General features: G+C 54.9%; 2 protein-coding genes across 4 annotated transcripts; both read left to right on the top strand.

The window, feature by feature from the left end:
- The first annotated feature begins 3,705 nt into the window (after window positions 1–3,705).
- Window positions 3,706–6,407, top strand: PRR19 (proline rich 19). Its single transcript, XM_073016422.1, has 2 exons — window positions 3,706–5,853; window positions 5,938–6,407. Exons 1-2 carry the CDS (start codon window positions 5,157–5,159, stop codon window positions 6,405–6,407), a joined length of 1,167 nt encoding a protein of 388 aa, XP_072872523.1. The 5' UTR covers window positions 3,706–5,156.
- A 2,363-nt stretch (window positions 6,408–8,770) lies between these two features.
- Window positions 8,771–20,046, top strand: TMEM145 (transmembrane protein 145). Of its 3 annotated transcripts, none has more exons than XM_007996990.3 (15): window positions 8,771–9,018; window positions 9,798–9,872; window positions 9,977–10,054; window positions 10,138–10,224; window positions 10,317–10,418; window positions 10,518–10,602; window positions 10,713–10,784; window positions 10,897–10,965; window positions 11,699–11,779; window positions 11,880–11,958; window positions 12,091–12,184; window positions 12,930–13,102; window positions 15,511–15,631; window positions 18,578–19,159; window positions 19,272–20,046. In XM_007996990.3, the coding sequence occupies exons 1-14, from the start codon at window positions 8,899–8,901 to the stop codon at window positions 19,154–19,156; spliced, it is 1,815 nt and encodes a 604-aa protein (XP_007995181.3). In that variant the 5' UTR covers window positions 8,771–8,898; the 3' UTR covers window positions 19,157–19,159; window positions 19,272–20,046. The 3 variants fall into 3 exon arrangements, with proteins under 3 accessions (XP_007995181.3, XP_007995184.3, XP_007995182.3); XM_007996993.3 differs by having other exon boundaries at window positions 8,775–9,018; window positions 18,578–18,784; window positions 19,004–19,384; XM_007996991.3 differs by having other exon boundaries at window positions 8,790–9,018; window positions 18,578–18,784.
- The last annotated feature ends 375 nt before the right edge of the window (window positions 20,047–20,421 follow it).

Raw genomic sequence — 20,421 nt, 5'->3', positions numbered from 1 at the left:
TCTTCTCAGATCTCCCTCTTCTCTGGGACCAGGTGGGGGTCTCACTCCCCGCTAAACGTCCTGGTCATGTTCTTGTAGCCCCACCCCAGGTGGGACCTTCCCATGTATTTATTCCTTCGAGGTGGATTGATACTGAGACAGAGATGAGTGTTATTCATTGTGTTTATGTTCTTTTTCACTCCACTTCCCTGGAACCGGCCAGGCACACAGTGGTTGTTCCACAAGTACTTGCTGAATGAATAGTAAATGAGTGGGTGAGCCCCTGACCTTTTTCCAGTGTATTCAGGGAGACAGATCCAGACACAGAGGTGTAGGGGTGTCAAAGTTGTGTTTGAGACAGGGACCTTTGGGGAGGAAGAGGAGAAGGACTCTGAGGACTATGGGTTTCCTAGGAGTAGTATCTCAGCTGGGTCTGAAAGATAAGGAAGGCTGGGCAAGCAGAAAGAAAAGACACAGGTAATCACTTTCTTATTAGGCAGGGGGAATATCGTGGAATAGCTCGATTTTAAAATGTGAGGGAGGCCGGCATGGAGGCTCATGCCTGTAATCTCAGCACTTTGGGAGGCTGACATGGGCAGATCACTTGAAGTCAACCAGCCTGGCCAACATGGCAAAACCCCATCTCTACTAAAATTAAAAAAAAAAAAATTTAGCTGGGCATGGTGGCACACACCTGTAGTCCCAGCTACTTGGGAGGCTGAGGCAGGATAATCGCTTGAGTCCAGGAGGCAGAGGTTGCAGTCAGCTGAGATGGCACCACTGCAGCCCAGCCTGGGTGATACAGCAGCCCAGCTTGGGTGACACAGCGAGACTCTGTCTCAATTACATAAACAAATAAATAAAGTCTGAGGGAGCCAGGTGCAGTGATGCATGCCTGTAGTCCCAGCTACTGGGGAGGTTGAGGTGCGAGGATCGCTTGAGCCCAGGAGTTTGAGACCAGCCTGGGTAACATAGTGAGACCCTGTCTCAAGAAAAAAAAAAAAAAAAAGGCAAGTGCCTGTAGTCCCAGTTACTTGGGAGGCTGAGGTAGGAGGATTGCTTGAGCCTGGGAGATGAGGCGGCAGTGGACCATGATTGTGTCACTGCACTCCAGGTTGGGTGACAGAGTGAGTCTCTGTCTCCAAAAAAGAAGTAATAATCAGCCAGGCGCAGTGGCTCACTCCTGTAATCCTGGCACTTTGGGAGGCTGAAGTGGGCGGATCACTTGGGGTCAGGAGTTCGAGACCAGCCTGACCAACAGAGCAAAACCCCATCTCTATTAAAAAATACAAAGATTAGGCCAGGCACAGTGGCTCACGTCTGTAATCCCAGCACTTTGGGAGGCTGAGGCAGGCAGATCACGAGGTCAAGAGTTTGAGACCATCCTGGCTAACATGGCAAAACCCCGTCTCTACTAAAAATACAAAAAATTAGCCAGGCATGGTGGCGTGCGCCTGTAGTCCCAGCTACTCATGAGGCTGAGGCAGAAGAATGGCATGAACCCGGGACGCAGAGCTTGCAGTGAGCCGAGAGCTGAGATTGTGCCACTGTACTCCAGCCTAGGAGACAGAGTGAGATTCCGTCTCAAAACAAAAAACAAAACACAAAAAACAAAGATTAGCTGGGCATGGTGGTCTATGCCTGTAGTCCCAGTTACCTGGGAGGCTGAGGCAGGAGAATCGCTTGAACCCGGGAGGTGGAGGTTGCAGTCAGTCGAGATTGTGCCACTGCCACTGCACTCCAGCCTGGGTGACAGATTGAAATTCCATGTCAAAAAGAAAAGAAAAGAAAAGAAAAGAAAAGAAGTCATAATTATGCCTTCAAGTCAGTGGTATAATAAGAGAGAAATTTTTGGCTGGGCGCGGTGGCTCACGCCTGTAATCCCAACACTTTGGGAGGCCGAGACAGGCAGATCACGAGGTCAGCAGATCGAGACCATCCTGGCTAAGGTGAAACTCCGTCTCTACTAAAAAAAACAAAAAAATTAGCCAGTCGTGGTGGTGGGCCTCTGTAGTCCCAGCTACTGGGGAGGCTGAGCCAGGAGAAGGGTGTGAACCCAGGAGACGGAGCTTGCAGTGAGCCGAGAGCGCCACTGCACTCCAGCCTGGGCAACAGAGCAAGACTCTGTCTCAAAAAAAAAAAAAAAAAAGCAAAAAAAGAGAGATATTTTTTTTTTTTCATTTTTTTGAGGTAGAGTCTCGCTCTGTTGCCCAAGCTGGAGTGCAATGGCGTGATCTCGGCTCACTGCAACCTCTGCCTCCCGAATTCAAGTGATTCTCCTGCCTCAGCCTCCCAAGTATGTGGGACTACAGGCGTGTGCCACCACACCCGGCTAATTTTTTGTATTTTTAGTAGAGATGAGGTTTCACTGTGTTATCCAGGATGGTCTCAATCTCCTGATCTCATGATCTACCCACCTTGGCCTCCCGAAGTGCTGGGATTACAAGTGTGAGCCACTGTGCCCAGCTGAGAAAAAAAAATTTAAAAGTAAAGTCTGAGGGGACAAGTGTAGACAGGTAAGTTGGAGCAGTTCCTGAAGCAAAACTTGGTGAGAAAGAAAGCTTCCAGGCATTCTTCATTCACAAGGCCCATTTCAAGTTAGACATATTGGTCTAGTTTATCCTTCTAGCAACCAAATGAGGAAGCTAGTTTTATTACCAATCCCATTTTACAGGTCAGAAAACTAAGTCTGACCAGTTACAAACGTTTCCAAAGTCACACAGCCCAATTGTGCCACTTTGGGCATTTAAACCAACCCTAGCTATGAATCACAACACTATACTAACTTTTTTTTGAGATGGAGTGTTATTCTGTTGCCCAGTCTAGAGTGCGGTCGTGCGATCTCGGCTCACTGCAACCTCCACTTCCCAGGTTCAAGCAATTCTCCTGCCCCAGCCTCCTGAGTCGCTGGATATATAGTCGTGAGCCACTGCGCCCGGCCTACTTTTTTTTTCTTTTACGGGGTCTTGCCCTCTCCCTCAGGCTGGAGTGCAGGGGTCTGATCATGGCTCACTGCTGCCTCCACCTCCTAGGCTTAAGCGATCCTCCTGCATCAGCCTCCCAAGTAGCTGGGCACACAGGCACGCGCCACTGCGCCCAGCTTATTTATTTATTTATTTATTTATTTATTTATTTATTTATTTAGAGATGGAGTCTCGCTCTGTCGCCCAGGCTGGAGTGCTGTGGTGCGATCTCGGCTCACTGCAAGCTCCGTCTCCCGGGTTCACGCCATTCTCCTGCCTCAGCGAGTAGCTGGGACTACAGGCGCCCGCCACCATGCCTGGCTAATTTTTTGTATTTTTAGTAGAGACGGGGTTTCACCGTGTTAGCCAGCATGGTCTCGATCTCCTGATCTCGTGATCTCCCCGCCTGAGCCTCCCAAAGTGCTGGGATTACAGGCGTGATCCACCACGCCCGGCCAACTATATAAGTTTTCTAGGGAATATGTCTGTGGCTGCTTGGGGGACTGCTGTGCATGGGGGCTACGATGACCCTTCTTCCGCTTGGCACGCCTGGTCTCAACCAGCCCCCTAAAGACCGCCGATAGCTATCAGAACCAATCAGCATTCAGGAAGGGGGCGGACCTAGTGAACCTCACAGCCAATTGGTGGATGGGAGGTGCTAAGACCAAGAAAGGGAGAGTTCTGAAATTGGGGCTGGGAGGGGCGGGGCTATAACCGGCACTTCTCTGGCACGCGCCTCTGGGTTTCCGTCCTCTCAGAGCCACGAAGCCAAAGGGCATGGAAAGGGCACGCGCATGCGTGTAGGGGTGCCCGAGGCCCGGAACAGCGCCAGGTGGCTTCGAGAGCTGGGGTCACCGCGGAAAGGAAGCCATTGCGCCCCACAGGTACGTGAAGTGGGAAGGGCTGGGGATCGTTGGGGCAGGAGACGTGCCCTTCCCCTACCCAGCTCCTACCAACTATACCCCACTCCCTTCACTCTGAGACCCCTGCCCTACCACGGCTGGCCACCATGCTTCCTCTCCTGCCCTAGGCCCTTCCTTTGTGATCAGGCCCTGTCCCTGATCGCGCCTCTGTCTCCCTTTCTGTTCTCTCGAGGTTTTCTCAGGCTCGCTGGAATTCCTTGCTGCTCTCCCTCTCCTGTTTCTTTTAGTCTACCATCTCTTTCCACTTTCTGTATTCCCCTGTACCTCGTCTACCCCTGGATTTCTCCGTCCAGAATCCCTTTCGGTACCCCAGATCCCTCCAATCTCATGACCCCTTCGCCACCCTCCACCTTTTTTTTTCTTTCTTTCTTTCTTTCTTTTTTGAGACCGAGTCTCATTGTGTCCGCCAGGCTGGAGTGCAGTGGCGCGATCTCGGCTCACTGCAACCTCCGCCTCCCGATTTCAAGTGATTCTCCTGCCTCAGCCTCCTGAGTAGGTGAGATTACAGGCATTCACCACAACGCCCGGCTAATTTTTGTGTTTTTAGTAGAGGCGGAGTTTCACATGATGGCCAGGCTGGTCTCCAACTCCTGACCTCAAATGATCCACCCACCTCGGCCTCCCAAAGTGTTGGGACTACAGGCATGAGCCACTGCGCCTGGCCCCCACCCTCCATCTTTTAACTGTTTCCCCTTGTCCCTGTTCCTAATAGCCTTTCTCTATTTCCTGGCTTCTCTTCCCATTAGCAGTGATTCCTTCGACTTCATCCTACCCCTGTGATTCCTTATCTGACCAACCTTTTCCAATCTCTCTCTGCTCACTTATTTTCTCTCATCTTCTCTCTCTCTTTTGAGAGACAAGGTCTCACTCTCTTGCCTAGGCTGGGGCACAGTGGTGCAATCATAGCTCAGCGTAAACTCCTGGGCTCAAGGGATCCTCCCACCTCAGCTTCCCTAGTAGCTGGGACTACAGGTGTGGGCCATGGAATCCCAGCAAATTTTTTTCTTTTTCTTTTTCTTTTTTTTTTTGAGACAGAGTCTCACTCTGTTGCCCAGGTTTATCGTGCAGTGGCACAATCTCGGCTCACTGTAACCTCCATCTCCTGGGTTAAAGCGATTCTCCTGCCTCAGCCTCCCGAGTAGCTGGGATTACAGGCATGCACCATCACATGCAGCTAATTTTTGTATTTTTAGTAAAGACAGGGTTTTGCCATGTTGGCTAGGCTGGTCTTGAACTCCTGACCTCAAGTGATCCCCCCATCTTGGCCTACCCCAGTGTTGCTATTACAGGCATGTGCCACCGTGCCTGGCCCTCCCTATTCACTTTGCTACTCCCCTTGACTTATCTGCATGCTGATGGCCACTCTCTCTTTATATTGCAGGACACCATGGATACCCGGGTACCAGTCTCCCAACCTTTTCAGCAGCCTGAGAAACCTGGTCGTGTCCGCCGTCGGAAGACTAGGCGAGAACGTAACAAGGCCCTGGTGGGCAGCCGCCGGCCATTAGCCCACCACAATCCTCCTGTGGCCATTCGGGATCCACCTGTGGTCCCTACTGCCTCCAAGCTCGTGGTCATAACCCAGGGCCGGCTGAGCCGGGAGCATCGGGGTCTCTTCAACCACGAGGTGAAATCCCTAGATGTTGCAAGGCTGCTTAGCAGTGGGACACTGGTGCCAGGCAGCCCCACACTCCCTGCCAAGCCCTCCCCAAGCCCAGGCAGGGCCCAGGAAACAGCCCCACAATCCAGGGACAAAGAGAACCAGATGCCTGGAGGTTCGGGCCCAGGCCCACCCAGTTCCCCAGAGTTGCCTGGCGTGGGGCAGCTGCTGGCAGAGCTGCAGTGTCAGCTGAGTTTGCCACAGGCCTTCCCCCGGAGGAACCTGATTCAGGATGCCAGAGATGCCATCGTGCGTACCTTGCAGGCCTGTCATGGTTGTGTGCCTGACCTTGCACTGGTGCTTCGGGGCTGCCAGCCACCCTTGCCAGGTGAGCCCCGCTCCTGCCCCTGTACTCGCCTTCCCTTTGTCGGCTCTAGCTCAGCTGGCCTCTATGCTTCTTTCTCTGTGCCAGGGGCCAAGCCTGGGGTCTCTGAGAGAAAGATGACACCCTTCTGGATCAATAGCCCTGATCAAGTCCCAGAGGAGGGGAGGCAAAGGAAGCAACAAGGGACAAAGGAGTTCACCTTCCCCATGCCCTACACCTCCAGCATACCCACTGCGCACAGGGGGAGTGTGGCACCGCCAAGAGGTCCCTGGCCACCATACTTTCCCTCACTGTCTTCGCCATCTGGAACAGCCTGGGGTCCTCCAACAGCATTTGACTTGCTAAAAAGCATCTGGCTGGTAGCCACGCCACCCCCTCCTCGGCCCTGGGAGGTTGGCATCCCTCAGCCCCTGACTCAGCCTTCATCACCCTTGTTGCCCCGAACCTCTGTCCTGGACTGGAGCCCCTGCCCCGCTTCCCCACCGCCCAGCCTCTCCTGGGTAGTGGCCCAGAGCAGTCCGGAAGCCTGGTCTTTTCCACCCATGAGACTATACTGAGGAGGGGCTGAGGCTAGGACTGGGGACAGATAACTTGTATTCCCAGTGACCTCAATAAAGTACTTTTCATGGCCCTCTTGATTTTCAGTGAGTTGCTGACCCAGGAGAGCAGCTTTCCTTAGCTCTGAGTTCTAGGTCCAAGATGGAGGGGATGGTACTGTGTCTTGTTACCTTCATAGGGCCTGAGGAGCCAGCATGGTGGGGAAAATTGGGACTTCAATTAGTCCAACACATATGCCCACTGTGGCTAACTGTATACCTGACCCTGAGCTCTGGTGATGCTGGGGCCCCAGAGTGAGTGAGACAAAGGCCTTGTCCTCATGAGGCTCCCAGTTTGGTGGTGGGCACACACAACCCCAGCTCCAATGGTTGTGTCTAGGAGAGCAAGAGAGGTGCAGGGGCTGGGGCAGTCCAAGGAGGGAGTGATGACTGCCCTAGTGAGGAGGGAATTCTTCATAGAAGAGCTGTATCTTTTCTGTTCTGTTCTTTTCTTTCTTTTTTTTTAGAGACAGAGTCTCATTTTCTTCTCCAGGTTAGAGTGCAATGGCACAATCTCAGCTCACTGCAACCTCCGCTGCCCAGGTCCAAGCGATTCTCCTGCCTCAGCCTCCTGAGGAGCTGAGATTACAGGTGTAGCGCCACCATACCTGGCTAATTTTTGTATTTTTAGCAGAGACAGGGTTTCGCCATGTTGGCCAGGCTGGTCTTGAACTCCTGATCTCAATCCACCCGCCTTGGTCTCCCGAAGTGCTGCAATTACAGGCATGAGCCACCGTGCCCTGCCAACCCTGTAGTTTTCAAGGTTGGTGGAAACTTGGTACTTGTGGAAAAGAACATTTCAGGCAAGGGGAACAGCATATGCAAGTCCTGGAGGAGGGTGCATAGCAGATGTAGGGCCATTTTCACTCAGCAAATTTGTAGGCCACACTGGGACCTAGAGTAAGGCACATCTGGGCCTGCCCTTGAATGCCTCCTGGTGTGTGAGCACAGGGAACAGTGTATGTGCAGGCTCAGGGCAGGAGTGACAGATCAGGGCTGAATCTGGTCCACAGGCTTTTTTAAATTTCACCCACGATATGTTTTAAATGTTTGAATCAATTGCCTACTGTTACAAACCAGGCAGTTTGCTTTTTTTTTTTTTTTTTTTTTTTCAAATTGCATTTCTGGCTTCTCTCAGAAAGAAAGAAAGAAAAAAAAAAGGGATCTGGCAGCAGAACTACAATCCTTCCTGGCACAACTGGCCAAGTAGCAGAGGCCCCCTCTTTTTGGGATCCATGCTCTCCATTAAAAATGTTTCACTTATATGTCCGGCTTGGCCCTTTGGCTTAGAAAATTTTTTAAAAATGGTATTTTGAGCAGCCCCCAGTTTTCTGCAGTGGAGAAAGATAAAGCTAGAAATGTTTGTTGGAGTCTGATCAGGAATATCAAGGTGAAGGGCGTGGCTTGTACTCTGAAAAGCCTTTCTAGGGCTTGCTGTTGTCCACTGGGAAACCACAGGGTTGGTACCCGCATAGAGGGGACTGGGCTGAGAGATCACAGGGCTGAATGACTTGGCGCAGGTCTTACGGTGGACAAATGAAAATGTAGGGGCCAGGCTGGGATTTGAATGAACCCAAGCAAGTTATTTCAACTTGGATCTGAAACACGCTTTTGGCTATCTCACACTACCACCTCTGTCTCTCACCGCAACCCAGTTTCACAACATGGTAAGCAGTGATAGATCATGGTCAGGCAGAGGGGTATGGTGGTTATACTGAGGGCTCTACCACCACCGAGTGTAACAAGTGGCTTGCCCTCTCTGTGCCTCCGTGGGCACTTCGAAGGGTGCATCAGATCTAGAATGCTGGCAACTCCAGGATGCACACAGCTGGGGGTGGTTGCAATAGAGGTGGTGATGGGCAAAGACTTGTTGGCCAGGCGCGGTGGCTTAGGCCTGTGGCTAGCACTTTGGGAGGCCGAAGTGAGCAGATCACTTGATGTTAGGAGTTTGAAACCAGCCTGGCCAACATGGTGAAACCCCATCTCTATCAAAAATACGAAAAAATCAGCCGGGTATGGTGGTGGGCGCCTGTAATCCCAGCTACTCAGGAGGCTGAGGCAGGAGAATCGCTTGAACCTGGGAGGCGGAGGTTGCAGTGAGCCGAGGTCGCACCACTGCACTCCAGCCTGGGTGACAGGGCGGGATCCAGAGAAGGCTGTCTGGAGGAGGCATGGCTTTGGAAGACGTGAGTTCAGTTTAGGACACGGGAAACCATAGATATCTACGGGACTCCAGGAGGGGAGGCCTGGGGCGGGGTGACAGAGGATGAACGTCCCCCTCCCACGCGTTGAAGATAGGAGTCAGGTAGGGCCCTCTTGTAGGAGGGGGCGGGGAGCGCGGCGCCCGGCGGCCCCTTTAATCGGGGGCGCGCTCTGGCCGGCCCGCGCGCTCTCGCCTCCGTCGCCGGGCCTGAGCGGGAGCCGGAGCGGAGTCGGGGCTGGAGCGGGCGGAATGGAGCCCCAGCGCGCGCCCGCGCTGCGCCGCCTGCTGCCGCCGCTGCTGCTCCTGCTGCTGTCACTGCCCCCCCGCGCCCGGGCCAAGTACGTGCGAGGCAACCTCAGCTCCAAGGAGGTGAGCACGCCGATCCCTCCTCTGCCGCCCGCCGGCCCCCGGGGGACGCAAGGGAGGCGAGGGGAGCGGGTACCGCCCCGCCCCCTGCCGCCTCTCCTGGCGGACTCAGGGAGCCTCGGGGGAATGGGGCCGAGAGCAATGGGGGACTGGGCCAGAGTCGAGGCTAAGAGGAGCCGTGGGGTCGTGGCCAGACCTGGGGGTTGTAGGAGGGATGTTGAGGTCAGAGCTGGGCGGGGAGGGGGAGCAGGTTGGGAGAGTCAGAGTTTGGGAAGGGGGGTGGTGCAGAGGTGGTGCTGAAGGGACAGCACTTTTCACTCAGCACAGAGCCCGGAGCTCGCTGCCACACTCCCGCTCAGGACCGGGAGGGGGCCGTTTGGAAGATTCCCCCGCGCTGGATGGTTTTTGGGAGCACGGGGTGGGGTGCAGGGGAGTGTGGATATTGGGAGAACGGGATCAGATATTGGCCAGGACACGAGGTGGCCAGGATGGGCATCTGGCCCCTAAGGTCTTTCTGGGGCCTCCCAGGAAATGCAGGGAGGAGTGTTTGAATGCAGGGGAGGAAACTTGGGCGGGGGGGCAATGGAGGGAGAAAATCAGGGCAGCAGGAATCCTGGACCCACAGTGATGGGATTAGGGAAGGATTTTGGAGGTGACCTGGTCTCCTTCTAGTACTTGGGAAGCCAGGTACCTGAGGGGTAGGGAAGAAAAGTTGGGGGTCTATGGAGTAAAGAGTTCTTGAAGGACTCTCAGCAGAGGATCAGACTGGGCCCCTTTTTCAGGACTGGGTGTTCCTGACAAGATTTTGTTTCCTCTCGGATTACGGCCGACTGGACTTCCGTTTCCGCTACCCTGAGGTGAGTCTCCCCCAACACTCGCCATACTGAGGCTGGGTACTTCCCTTGGCCTCCAAAGGCACAGGCTGCCCCAGCTCTTCACCCCCAACATCTGTGGTCTGCAGGCCAAGTGCTGTCAGAACATCCTCCTCTATTTTGACGACCCATCCCAGTGGCCAGCCGTGTACAAGGCAGGGGACAAGGTGAGGGCTGTGAAGAGGGCATGGGGGAGAGGGGAGAAGGTCGTGGCTGGCTGAGGGAGTGACCCTGTCCCTGCCTTCCCTAGGACTGCCTGGCCAAGGAGTCAGTGATCCGGCCAGAGAACAACCAGGTCATCAACCTCACCACCCAGTATGCCTGGTCCGGCTGTCAGGTGCAGGCCCAGCCTGGGGCAGTGGGCAGGTGCTGAAGGATGGTGCCTTGCGGGCATCGAGGGCAGGCTTCAGTCTTCTTGCTTGTCTCCAGGTGGTATCAGAGGAGGGAACCCGCTACCTGAGCTGCTCCAGTGGCCGCAGCTTCCGCTCAGTGCGTGAAAGGTGGTGGTATATTGCGCTCAGCAAGTGTGGGGTAAGGTGCTGGGGTGGCCACCTGGGCCACCTTCTCTTTGCCTTTCTGCCAACCCCCAACTTGCCCAGGGCCCCTCTTAGGCCTCCATACTCCCTATAGGGTGATGGATTGCAGCTAGAGTATGAGATGGTCCTCACCAATGGCAAGTCCTTCTGGACACGACACTTCTCCGCTGATGAGTTTGGTGAGCACGTGGGAACCCGGAAACCAGACTCTCTGTGGGACACCAGAGCTGGGTGCCCACTGAGGGGACATCCACCTGAATGAACCTTACTCCCCCTACCAAATTGGCAGGGATCCTGGAGACAGATGTGACCTTCCTCCTCATCTTCATCCTCATCTTCTTCCTTTCTTGTTACTTTGGATGTGAGTCTGGCATATGGGGTGTTGGGGAAGAGACAGGAGGGAGCAGGGTTGCGGGAGGTGAGCTGCTCTCCCTTTCTGCCTGTGGACAGCCTTTCCCTACTCTGCTTCCTAGATTTGCTGAAAGGTCGTCAGTTGCTCCACACAACTTATAAAATGTTCATGGCCGCAGCAGGAGTAGAGGGTGAGGTTCTGTGTCCCAACTTCTGCGTTCTGGAAGAGGAGGCACTTGGGGCCAGACACCTGGACTCCTGGGTCCTGGGGGAGGAGGGGCTAGAGGCCTGGATTCCTGCGTCCTGGGGGAGGAGGGGCTGGGGGCCTGGACTCCTGGGTCCAAGGGAGAAGGGGCTGGGGGCCTGGACTCCTGGGTCCTGGGGGAGAAGGGGCTGGTGGCCTGGACTCCTGGGCCCAAGGGAGAAGGCACTTGGGACCTGGAGCCCTGGTTCCTGGGGTAAGATGGGCTGGGAACCTGAACCCCTGGTTTCGGGGAAGAGGGAGTGGGACCTGACACCCCTGGGTCCTTGAGGGGGTATAAAGGCCTGAACTCCTGAGTCTGGGGGAGGAGAGGCTGGGAGCCTGAACTCCTGGGTCTGAGGGAGGAGGAGCTGGAGGCCTGGACCCCTGGGTCCTGGAGGAGGAGGGGCTGGGGGCCTGGACTCCTGGGTCTGAGTGAGGAGGCGGTGGGGGCCTGAACCCCTGAGTCTGAGGGAGGAGGGGGTGGGGGCCTGGATCCGTGGGTCCTGGGGGAGCAGGGTTGGGGGCTGTACTCCAGATTCTCCTAGCAGGTGAGTGGGGGTAGAAGGTCTGGAGTCCTGAGGGAGGAGGTGGGGTTCAGACCACTTGGATGGCAGTGCTAGAGGACAGTGATGCCCCAGAGCTGCTTTCTATCCTTTCTTCTCTGCCCATCCTCCCCCCAGTCCTGAGCCTTCTGTTTTTCTGCATCTACTGGGGTCAGTATGCCACGGATGGCATTGGCAACGAGAGTGTGAAGATCTTGGGTGAGAATGAAGCTGGGTGGGGAGAGGGTGGAGCCCAGGGTTCAGGTCGGGCATCGAGTCTGAGCCTGGCTCTGAGCCGCCCCCTCCTCCCTTCTCCCAGCCAAGCTGCTCTTCTCCTCCAGCTTCCTCATCTTCCTGCTGATGCTCATCCTCCTGGGGAAGGGATTCACGGTGACACGGTGCCCGGGCAGGGCGTGCTCATGGGGCGGCTGACGGGGGAGCAGGACAGGGGCAGGGTGGGGGAGGGGGTAGGCCCATCCTCCTCCCTGACGGCCCCCACCCTGCTGTCTCCCCTCATGGCCTGCCGCCAGGGGCCGCATCAGCCACGCGGGCTCCGTGAAATTGTCTGTCTACATGACCCTCTACACGCTCACCCATGTGGTGCTGCTCATCTACGAGGCGGAAGTGAGTCCCACTGGCCCCTGGTCAGGCCCCGCCTTCCCCTGCTTTTGGCACCGCCTGCCCCTTGACCTGTCTGCTCGCCCTTGCCCACATTGCGCTCCTGCTGGCTCGCTCTGTCTCCCGCTCTTTGATTTTCTGCTTCCCCATCTGTCTAAGTGATTCCTCCTCTCTTCACCATCCCGCAGCAGCTTTCTTTCTCCTCCCTCTGTCTCTCACTGTCTGTCACATTTATGCTCAATATCGTGACTAAGAGTTCAGGAGTCACACAGACCTGGATTCCACACCAGCTCTCCCACTTCCTAGCTGCCTGACCTTGGGTGACGACCCCTGTCTCTGGGCCCATTTTCTTCTTGGAAAATTGGGAGGATCTTACCTAACCCATGGGGCCCCTCTAAGGCTTTCTATCTTCTATATGGCTTTGGCCAAAGGGCTTCACTCTTAGCCTAAGTTTCCTCTTCTGTGAAATGGAGCAATAATAAGACCTACCTTGTTGAGTTGATGCTGATGGAAAAACTCACACATGAGAGGCGTTTAGCCCCGTGTTGAGCACACAGTAACTGATTTATTCTTTTCCTGTCTTTTTCACCCTCTCTCTCTACCTCAATATGCTTCTGTCTCCATGCCTGGCTCTCCTGTTGCTTCTGTTCTGACGGAGTACCTCTGTTCCCATGTGCCCAAGGGTGGGGTCCAGGGACCCTAATAGAGGGGAGGAGGCCAGGCTGTGATGGACCCTCTCCCGCGGGTCCAGTTTTTTGACCCGGGCCAGGTACTGTACACGTATGAGTCGCCGGCCGGCTACGGGCTCATCGGACTGCAGGTGGCGGCCTACGTGTGGTTCTGCTATGCTGTGCTCGTCTCACTGCGACACTTTCCTGAGAAGCAGCCTTTTTATGTGCCCTTCTTTGCTGCCTATACCCTCTGGTGAGAACTGGTGGGCCCCAGCCTGTCCCTGCCTCCCTCTCGGGGCTCCCCAGAAGTGGTTGCCCCCCATCTCAGACCCTCCATAGTGAGGAAGATGGGCTTTTCACTCAGGCAGCTGTCACCCAGAGTCTGCCACTTACTCACTTTGTGGAAAATTACTTTCTTTTTTTTTTTTTTTTTTTGAGACGGAGTCTTGCTCTGTCGCCCAAGCTGGAGTGCAGTGGCGCGATCCTGGCTCACTGAAAGCTCCACCTCCCGGGTTCACGCCATTCTCCTGCCTCAGCCTCCCGAGTAGCCGGGACTACAGGCGCCCGCCACTGCGCCCGGCTCATTTTTTGTATTTTTTAGTAGAGACAGGGTTTCACCGTGGTCTTGATTTCCTGACCTTGTGATCCGCCCGCCTCGGCCTCCCAAAGTGCTAAGATTACAGGCGTGAGCCACCGCACCCGGCCGTGGAAAATTACTTTCACAAGAAGTCCATCAGGTTTACCCATAAAACAACAGGATCTCCTCAAAGGGATATCTTGAGCAAGCATAGGCCACTAGATGAGGGCTGCGTGTCTGGCACATAGTAAATGTTCAGTAAAAACTATTGTAGGCTGGGTGCGGTGGCTCATGCCTGTAATCCCAGCACTTTGAGAGGCCAGGATGGGTGGATCATTTGAGGTCAGGAGTTCAAGACCAGCCTGGCCAACATGGTAAAACGCCGTCTCTACTAAAAATACAAAAAAATTAGCCAGGCATGGTGGTGCACGCCTGTACTCCCAGTTATTCAGGAACCTGAAGCAGGAGAATCACTTGAACCTGGGAGACTGAGGTTGCAGTGAGTTGAGATCGTGCCCCTGTACTCTAGCCTGGGCAACAGAGTGAGACTTCATCTCAAAAACAAACAAACAAAACAACAACAACAACAACAACAAAACAAAACAAACAAAATGAAAAAACACCCAAAACTATTTTAATTATCGTTCACCATAACATAGCAATAAGGTTGGCAGATTCTGAGCCAGACTGCCCAGGTTCAGATCCCAGCTCTAAAGCTTATAGATGATGTGACCTCAGACAAGCCCATTAACTTCTCTCTGCCTCAGTTTCCTCACCTTTTAGTGGAGATGGAAATTTTATCTGCCTCATAGAGTCACTGTGAGAGTTAAATGAGTTTATGTATGTCAAATGCTTAGAAACAGGCCTGGCATGCAATAAGTCCTTACTTCTTATTATCTTTTGTTCATTCATTCATCAAATATGTATTTTTTTTTTCTTTTTGGAGAGGGGGTTTTGCTCTGTCACCCAGGCTGGAGTGCGGTGGCCTGATCTCAGCTCACTGCAACCTCCGCCTCCTGAGTTCAAGCGATTCTTCTGCCTCAGCCTCCCGAGTAGGTGGGACTACAGGCGCATGCCACCATGCCTAGCTAATTTATGTATTTTTAGTAGAGATGTGGTTTCCACCATATTGGCCAGGCTGGTCTGGAACTCCTGACCTCGGGTGATCCACCTGCCTTGGCCTCACAAAGTGCTGGGATTACGGGCATGAGCCATCACGCCTGGCCTGATTTCTCTTTTTTTTTTTTTTTGAGACAGAGTCTCACTTTGTTCCCCAGGCTGAAGTGCAGTGGCACTATCTCTGCTTACTGCAAGCTCCGCCTCCTGGGTTCACCATTCTCCTGCCTCAGCCTCCCGAATAGCTGGGACTACAGGCACCTGCCACCATGCCCGGCTAATTTTTTGTATTTTTAGTAGAGATAGGGTTTCACTGTGTTAGCCAGGATGGTCTCGACCTCCTGACCTCATGATCCACCCATCTTGGCCTCTGAAAGTGCTGGAATTACAGGTGTCAGCCACTGCGCCTGGCTCTTTTTTTTTTTTTTTGAGATGGAGTTTTGCTCTTGTTGCCCAGGCTGGAGTGCAGTGGTGCAATCTCCGCTCACTGCAGCCTCTGCCTCCCGAATTCAAGTGATTCCCCTGCTTCAGCCTCCCAAATAGCTGGGATTACAGGTGCATGCCACCACACCCAGCTAATTTTGTATTTTTAGTAGAGATGGGATTTTGCCATGTTGGTCAGGCTGGTCTTGAACTCCTAACCTCAGGTGATCTGCCTGCCTCGGCCTCCCAAAGTGCTGGGATTATAGGCATGAGCCACCGTTCCGGCCTATCTGTTGATTTCTTATTAGATGCCAGGATTTGGGGTGGTGTGGAACTGAGTTAAATTGAACCTCATTCTTGCCCCTCAGAATTTCCCAGTCCAGTCCTGCCCCATTTCAGTCTCTGGCTTCTGAAGGTCACACTGGCTTCTCTCCAGTTTGGGACCTGCCTGGGGTCTGTGTGTGTACATGGCAGGGGAGGCGGGGCTATAGGGTGGGGTGGAGGACAGGAGCAGTGTCTTTGCTGACCCAATACTCCCCCTTCAGGTTCTTTGCGGTTCCTGTCATGGCCCTGATTGCCAATTTCGGCATCCCCAAGTGGGCCCGGGAGAAGATTGTCAATGGCATCCAGCTGGGGATCCACTTGTACGCCCATGGCGTGTTCCTGGTGAGGATGGGCATCCATGGGGGCGGAGGGGAGGACCCGAGGGCAGAAGATGCGTGAGGCTCCTACACCTGATCTGCTGGACCTCCTGTTCCGAGGTCTTGATCCATTTTCCCTTTAGTTATTCTTCCTTTATTGAGCACCCGCTTGCTTCCTGCAGGCTCCTCTACTGTGCCCCTCAGAGTCCATTTTCTTCTTTTTTTTTGAGACAGAATCTCACTCTGTCTCCCAGGCTGAAGTGCAATGGCTCGATCTCGGCTCCCTGCAACCTCTGCCTCCCGAGTTCAAGTGATTCTTCTGCCTCAGCCTCCCAAATAGCTGGGATTACAGGTGCCCGCTATCATGTGCGGCTAATTTTTTGTATTTTTAGTAGAGATGGGGTTTCACCATGTTGGTCAGGCTGGTCTCGAACTCCTGACCTCAGGTGATCCACCCGTTTCGGCCTCCCAAAGTGCTGGGATTACAAGCCTGATCCACCTCTCGTGGCCCATGTCCATTTTCTTCCGTTCCTCTCTCCCACCTTGTGTCCTGGCTTCTTTCCTCGACCCCCATACTCTCTCTTTGCCCTCCCTTCCCATTTCCATTCCTGACCCTGTGTCCCCAGATTCTTCCATTTCTCTTCTGTATCCCCACTGCCTTCCCCACTCTCCTTGATCTCTCCACTCTCCCCCTGCCCCCGGCCACATTCTGCCATCACAGGCCATTGTTCAGGAAGAAGCAGCTGGGGTGGCACAGGGTGAAGCTTTTGGGCTCCTGGGTCGGCATCAGGAGGGTACAACACCACATCTTTTTTTTTTTTTTTTGAGACGGAGTCTCACTCTGTCACCAGGTTGGAATGCAGTGGCACAATCTTGGCTCACTGCAACCTCCGCCTCCCAGGTTCAACCGATTCTCCTGCCTCAGCCTCCAGAGTAGCTGGGACTACAGGCGTGTGCCTGGCTAAGTTTTGTATTTTTAGGAGAGATGGGATTTCACCATGTTGGTCAGGATGGTCTCTATCTCTTGACCTCATGATCCATCCACCTCAGCCTCCCAAAGTGCTGGGATTACAGGCATGAGCCACTGCACCCGGCCCCCACCACATCTGTTCTTTACCCAGGTTCACATCCTATCTGACATTCTTGGTGACACTTCTAATAGTCATTAATTTATTCATTAGTTGTTCACTGGACACCTGTCTTGAACCAGTCTGTTTCATTCTAGGAACATCCATATGCATTTATTCCTGCCCTCTTGTTTAATTGTCAGAGCAGCTCCAGGAGAGGGTGGATAATTGGTGTTGTTCCCATTACATAGAGCGGGGAAGCTAAGGCCCAGAGAGGAGAAGTGACGTGCTAGGGCTCCGTGGCCTTTGGTGGCAGGCAAATACTTTGAATCCTGTCCTTCTCCAGCAGACCACAAGGTCTGAAATAAAGGGGAACCAGAAAGGGAAACAGGCATGACCAAGTGTCCTAGCTTCTGACTCCAGGGATCTACAACATACACTGTGTAGGGAGTGGGCCCAGCCACTAAGGGAGGGGACAGGTCCCCATCCTTTGCCTCAGAGCCTGACTTAGGTACAGACTCGCTCACCTTCCCAGGCCGGTCCATGCTGAAGCTCTGCAGGAAGTCAGAAAGGGACAGAAAGAGAAGAAACGCTGAGAACCCACCATGTGCCGGGCTCTGCACCAGTGGTTTTCATTTCCACCCTTTCATCTTTCCAAGTAGGCGCTACAATCCCTTTTCCCCACAGCGAGGCTCAGGGAGTTTAATCAACATGCCGCAGATCCCACACTCAGTGAGCTACAGATCCCACAGGCGGGATGCAGGCTCAGAACGGCAAGCGCAGCGCCCTTCCTGCTGTATCTCAGCCAGCTTCCTTCCTAAGGATGCTCACATTAGCTCAGCACAGCTCCACCTGGGTATCCCACTGCTCATTGCTTTCAGCTCCTTGTTCATTTTTACAGCACAACCTTAGAGGAGCTGTGTTAGGCTTCTGGGATATGGCGATGGAGTCACAACCAGTCCCTGCCCTCACGGCCTATCAGACTAACTGGTACCAGACATCCCTACATTCCACCAATATTTATTTTATTTTATTTTATTTTACTATTTTATTTTATTTTTTGAGATGGAATCTTGCTCTGTCACCCGGGCTGGAGTGCAGTGGCATGAGCTGAGCTCACTGCAACCTCTACCTCCTGGGTTCAAGCAGTTCTCCTGCCTCAGCCTCCAGAGTAGCTGGGATCATAGGCGCACCACCACACGTGGCTAATTTTTGTATTTTTAGTAGAGACGGAGTTTCACCATGTTGGCCATGCTGGTCTGAAACTCCTGACCTCAGGTGAGCCACTCAGGTCGGCCTCCCAAAGTGCTGGGATTATAGGCGTGAGCCACCGTGCCAAGCCCACCAATATTTATTGAAGGCTTATATGTGCCGGCATGGTTCTAGAAGGTACTAGGGACTCAGTAGGGAACAGAAGAGTCTGGTTCCTGCCTCATGGAGACATTTTAGAGTCTATTAGTTGCTGTCCAGTTGAACTTTCTGTATTTATGAAGATATTCTATTATCTGCACTTTCCAATATGGGAGCTACTAACAATATGTGACTGTTGAGCACTTGAATGTGGGTAGTGCATAGTGAGTGTGTATTGGGGAGTGTGACTGACCAACATTTAAAATTTATTTTGATGAAATTTAAGCTACATGCAGCCAGTGGCTATCATACAGTGCAGGACGCTGACTCTAACCAGTCAGTGATAGCTCAGTGATCAGGGCTCTGATGGAGGAAGCACAGGTCGAGTTGTGTTGAAGGGAAAAGGTGAGGATCCAGGGCACTTTGAGAGCCCAGAGGGGCTTCAGGAAGTGTGGGGAATGTCAACTGAAAGGGAATCCTTTGAACCCCAAGTTTATGGGGACAGCCTCCGGCCTGACAGTGCCTCTCACACCTGCTCCTGGCCCTGGCCTCAGATCATGACCCGCCCATCAGCGGCCAACAAGAATTTCCCGTACCACGTGCGCACGTCGCAGATCGCATCGGCTGGAGTCCCTGGACCCGGAGGGAACCAATCCGCTGACAAGGCCTTTCCGCAGCACGTCTATGGGAACGTGACGTTTATCAGCGACTCGGTGCCCAACTTCACGGAGCTCTTCTCCATCCCCCCGCCCACCACCTCCGTAAGCCCCGCAGCCCCAGCGCCCGAGGAGCTGCTGGCGCCGCCCCTGGAGTACCTGACCCCGCTCCCGGCCCCGCCGCCGCCCCCGGCGCCCGGGCGCCTGAGCCCTCCCCCTGCCTTTCGGACACCCCGCGCCCCAACACCGCGCCGCGACCGTCCCCTGGCGCCCGCGCCCACCCTGCCTGACTGGGTCCTGGCGCTGTTGCGCACACCCCTGCAGACGCCCTGCGCCGTGCCCCCACCGCCCGCCTTCCGCGGCTCTCCCCCAGCTCCCCGGCCGCCGCCGGAGTTCGCCCCGCGCGCCCCGACGCCGCCTTTTGAGTACCTGGCCCCGCTGCCCAGGCGCCCCGCCACCCAGTCATTCCCTGACTGACACGTGCGTCCACACCTGGGGTGGAAGGGTTCTCCGGGGGAGGGGGACGGGCCTTCGGGGCCGCATCTGCCCCGCGAGGGTACGGGACTGCCTCTGACCCTGACCCCCCTCCCAGGCCGGGAAGCAGGTGGAGGAGACGGCGGTGGCGGCGGCGGTGGCCCCGAGGGGCCGCGTGGTGACCATGGCCGAGCCGGGCGCAGCCTCCCCCCCACTTCCCGCTGGGTTCCCCAAGGCGGCTGACCCGGGCTGGGACGGCCCGACGCCGCCCTACCAGCCGCTCGTGCCCCAGACGGCGGCGCCGCACACCGGCTTCACCGAATACTTCAGCATGCACACGGCCGGGGGCACCGCACCCCCGGTCTGAGCACCCCTGCCCGCCCCTGCCCCATGGGCCGTGACGGGGCTCCGGACCCCTGCTTTATCCCGGCCCGAGAGCTCGGCCATCCCGGGCCTTCCCGACCCTTCCTACCCCGCGCGCCCAGGTTGGGTACGCTGCGTCCCGCCCCCCTCCCCTCTGTGCCAAACGATCCCGCGGGAGCCGCTCTCCCCGTCCCCTCCCTCAGCCCCTGCCCCGAGCGGCGCCGGATTCTGGGCTCCCGCTGTTCCGTGACCTCCGGCCCCCTGGCCCCCTTCGGGACCTCTGACCCCGCTGGACTCCGGAACACCCGTGGTGACCGCCGGGACCCTGCCTGTGACTCTCCAGGACTCTGCGACCCCGGGATGGCTATTGCGATGCTGGTCTCGACCCTGAAACTCTCCCTCGGATCTGTGACCTCGGACCCGTGCTCCGTCTGCCCCTGTCTCCATTCCGGGGGCCTTCCCTCGGGTCCCTGGCAGAAAGACATTTCCCCCTTCTTGCCAAAATAAAAAAGATTCGTTTTTATCTATAACATGGCTTCTTTTACATCTTGATGGTGTTCAGCGGCGGGTCTGAGCCAGAACTATGTCAGGCTCGGGGCCTCATTGTGTTCATCTGTGAAATGGGAATTTTGGAACCGGAGGCAGAGGCCTGTATAACCTGATCTTTATGTTGCTCCAGAATCTGGGAACGTTGAAGATGATCAAACATCTAGCAGGGCCTTGCACCACTCCTTTATTTTTGCATTCCTTTCCTCACTCAGAGGTAGAGGCGCCCTCCAGTGGCCCGTGCTTTGCTCAACCACAGGCACCCAGAGTTTGGGTTACGATCTTAGCATTGCGCATGTGTAATTTTCTCGTCTCCAGGAGCATCGCTCCAGGAGGACGCTGCTGCGCATGCGGTTGGG

Source organism: Chlorocebus sabaeus, chromosome 6 (genome assembly GCF_047675955.1).
Source record: "Chlorocebus sabaeus isolate Y175 chromosome 6, mChlSab1.0.hap1, whole genome shotgun sequence".
Classification (NCBI taxonomy): Eukaryota; Metazoa; Chordata; class Mammalia; order Primates; family Cercopithecidae; genus Chlorocebus; species Chlorocebus sabaeus.
Note: the sequence above shows the minus strand (reverse complement) of the source record. Positions and strands in the feature narration are given on the sequence as shown.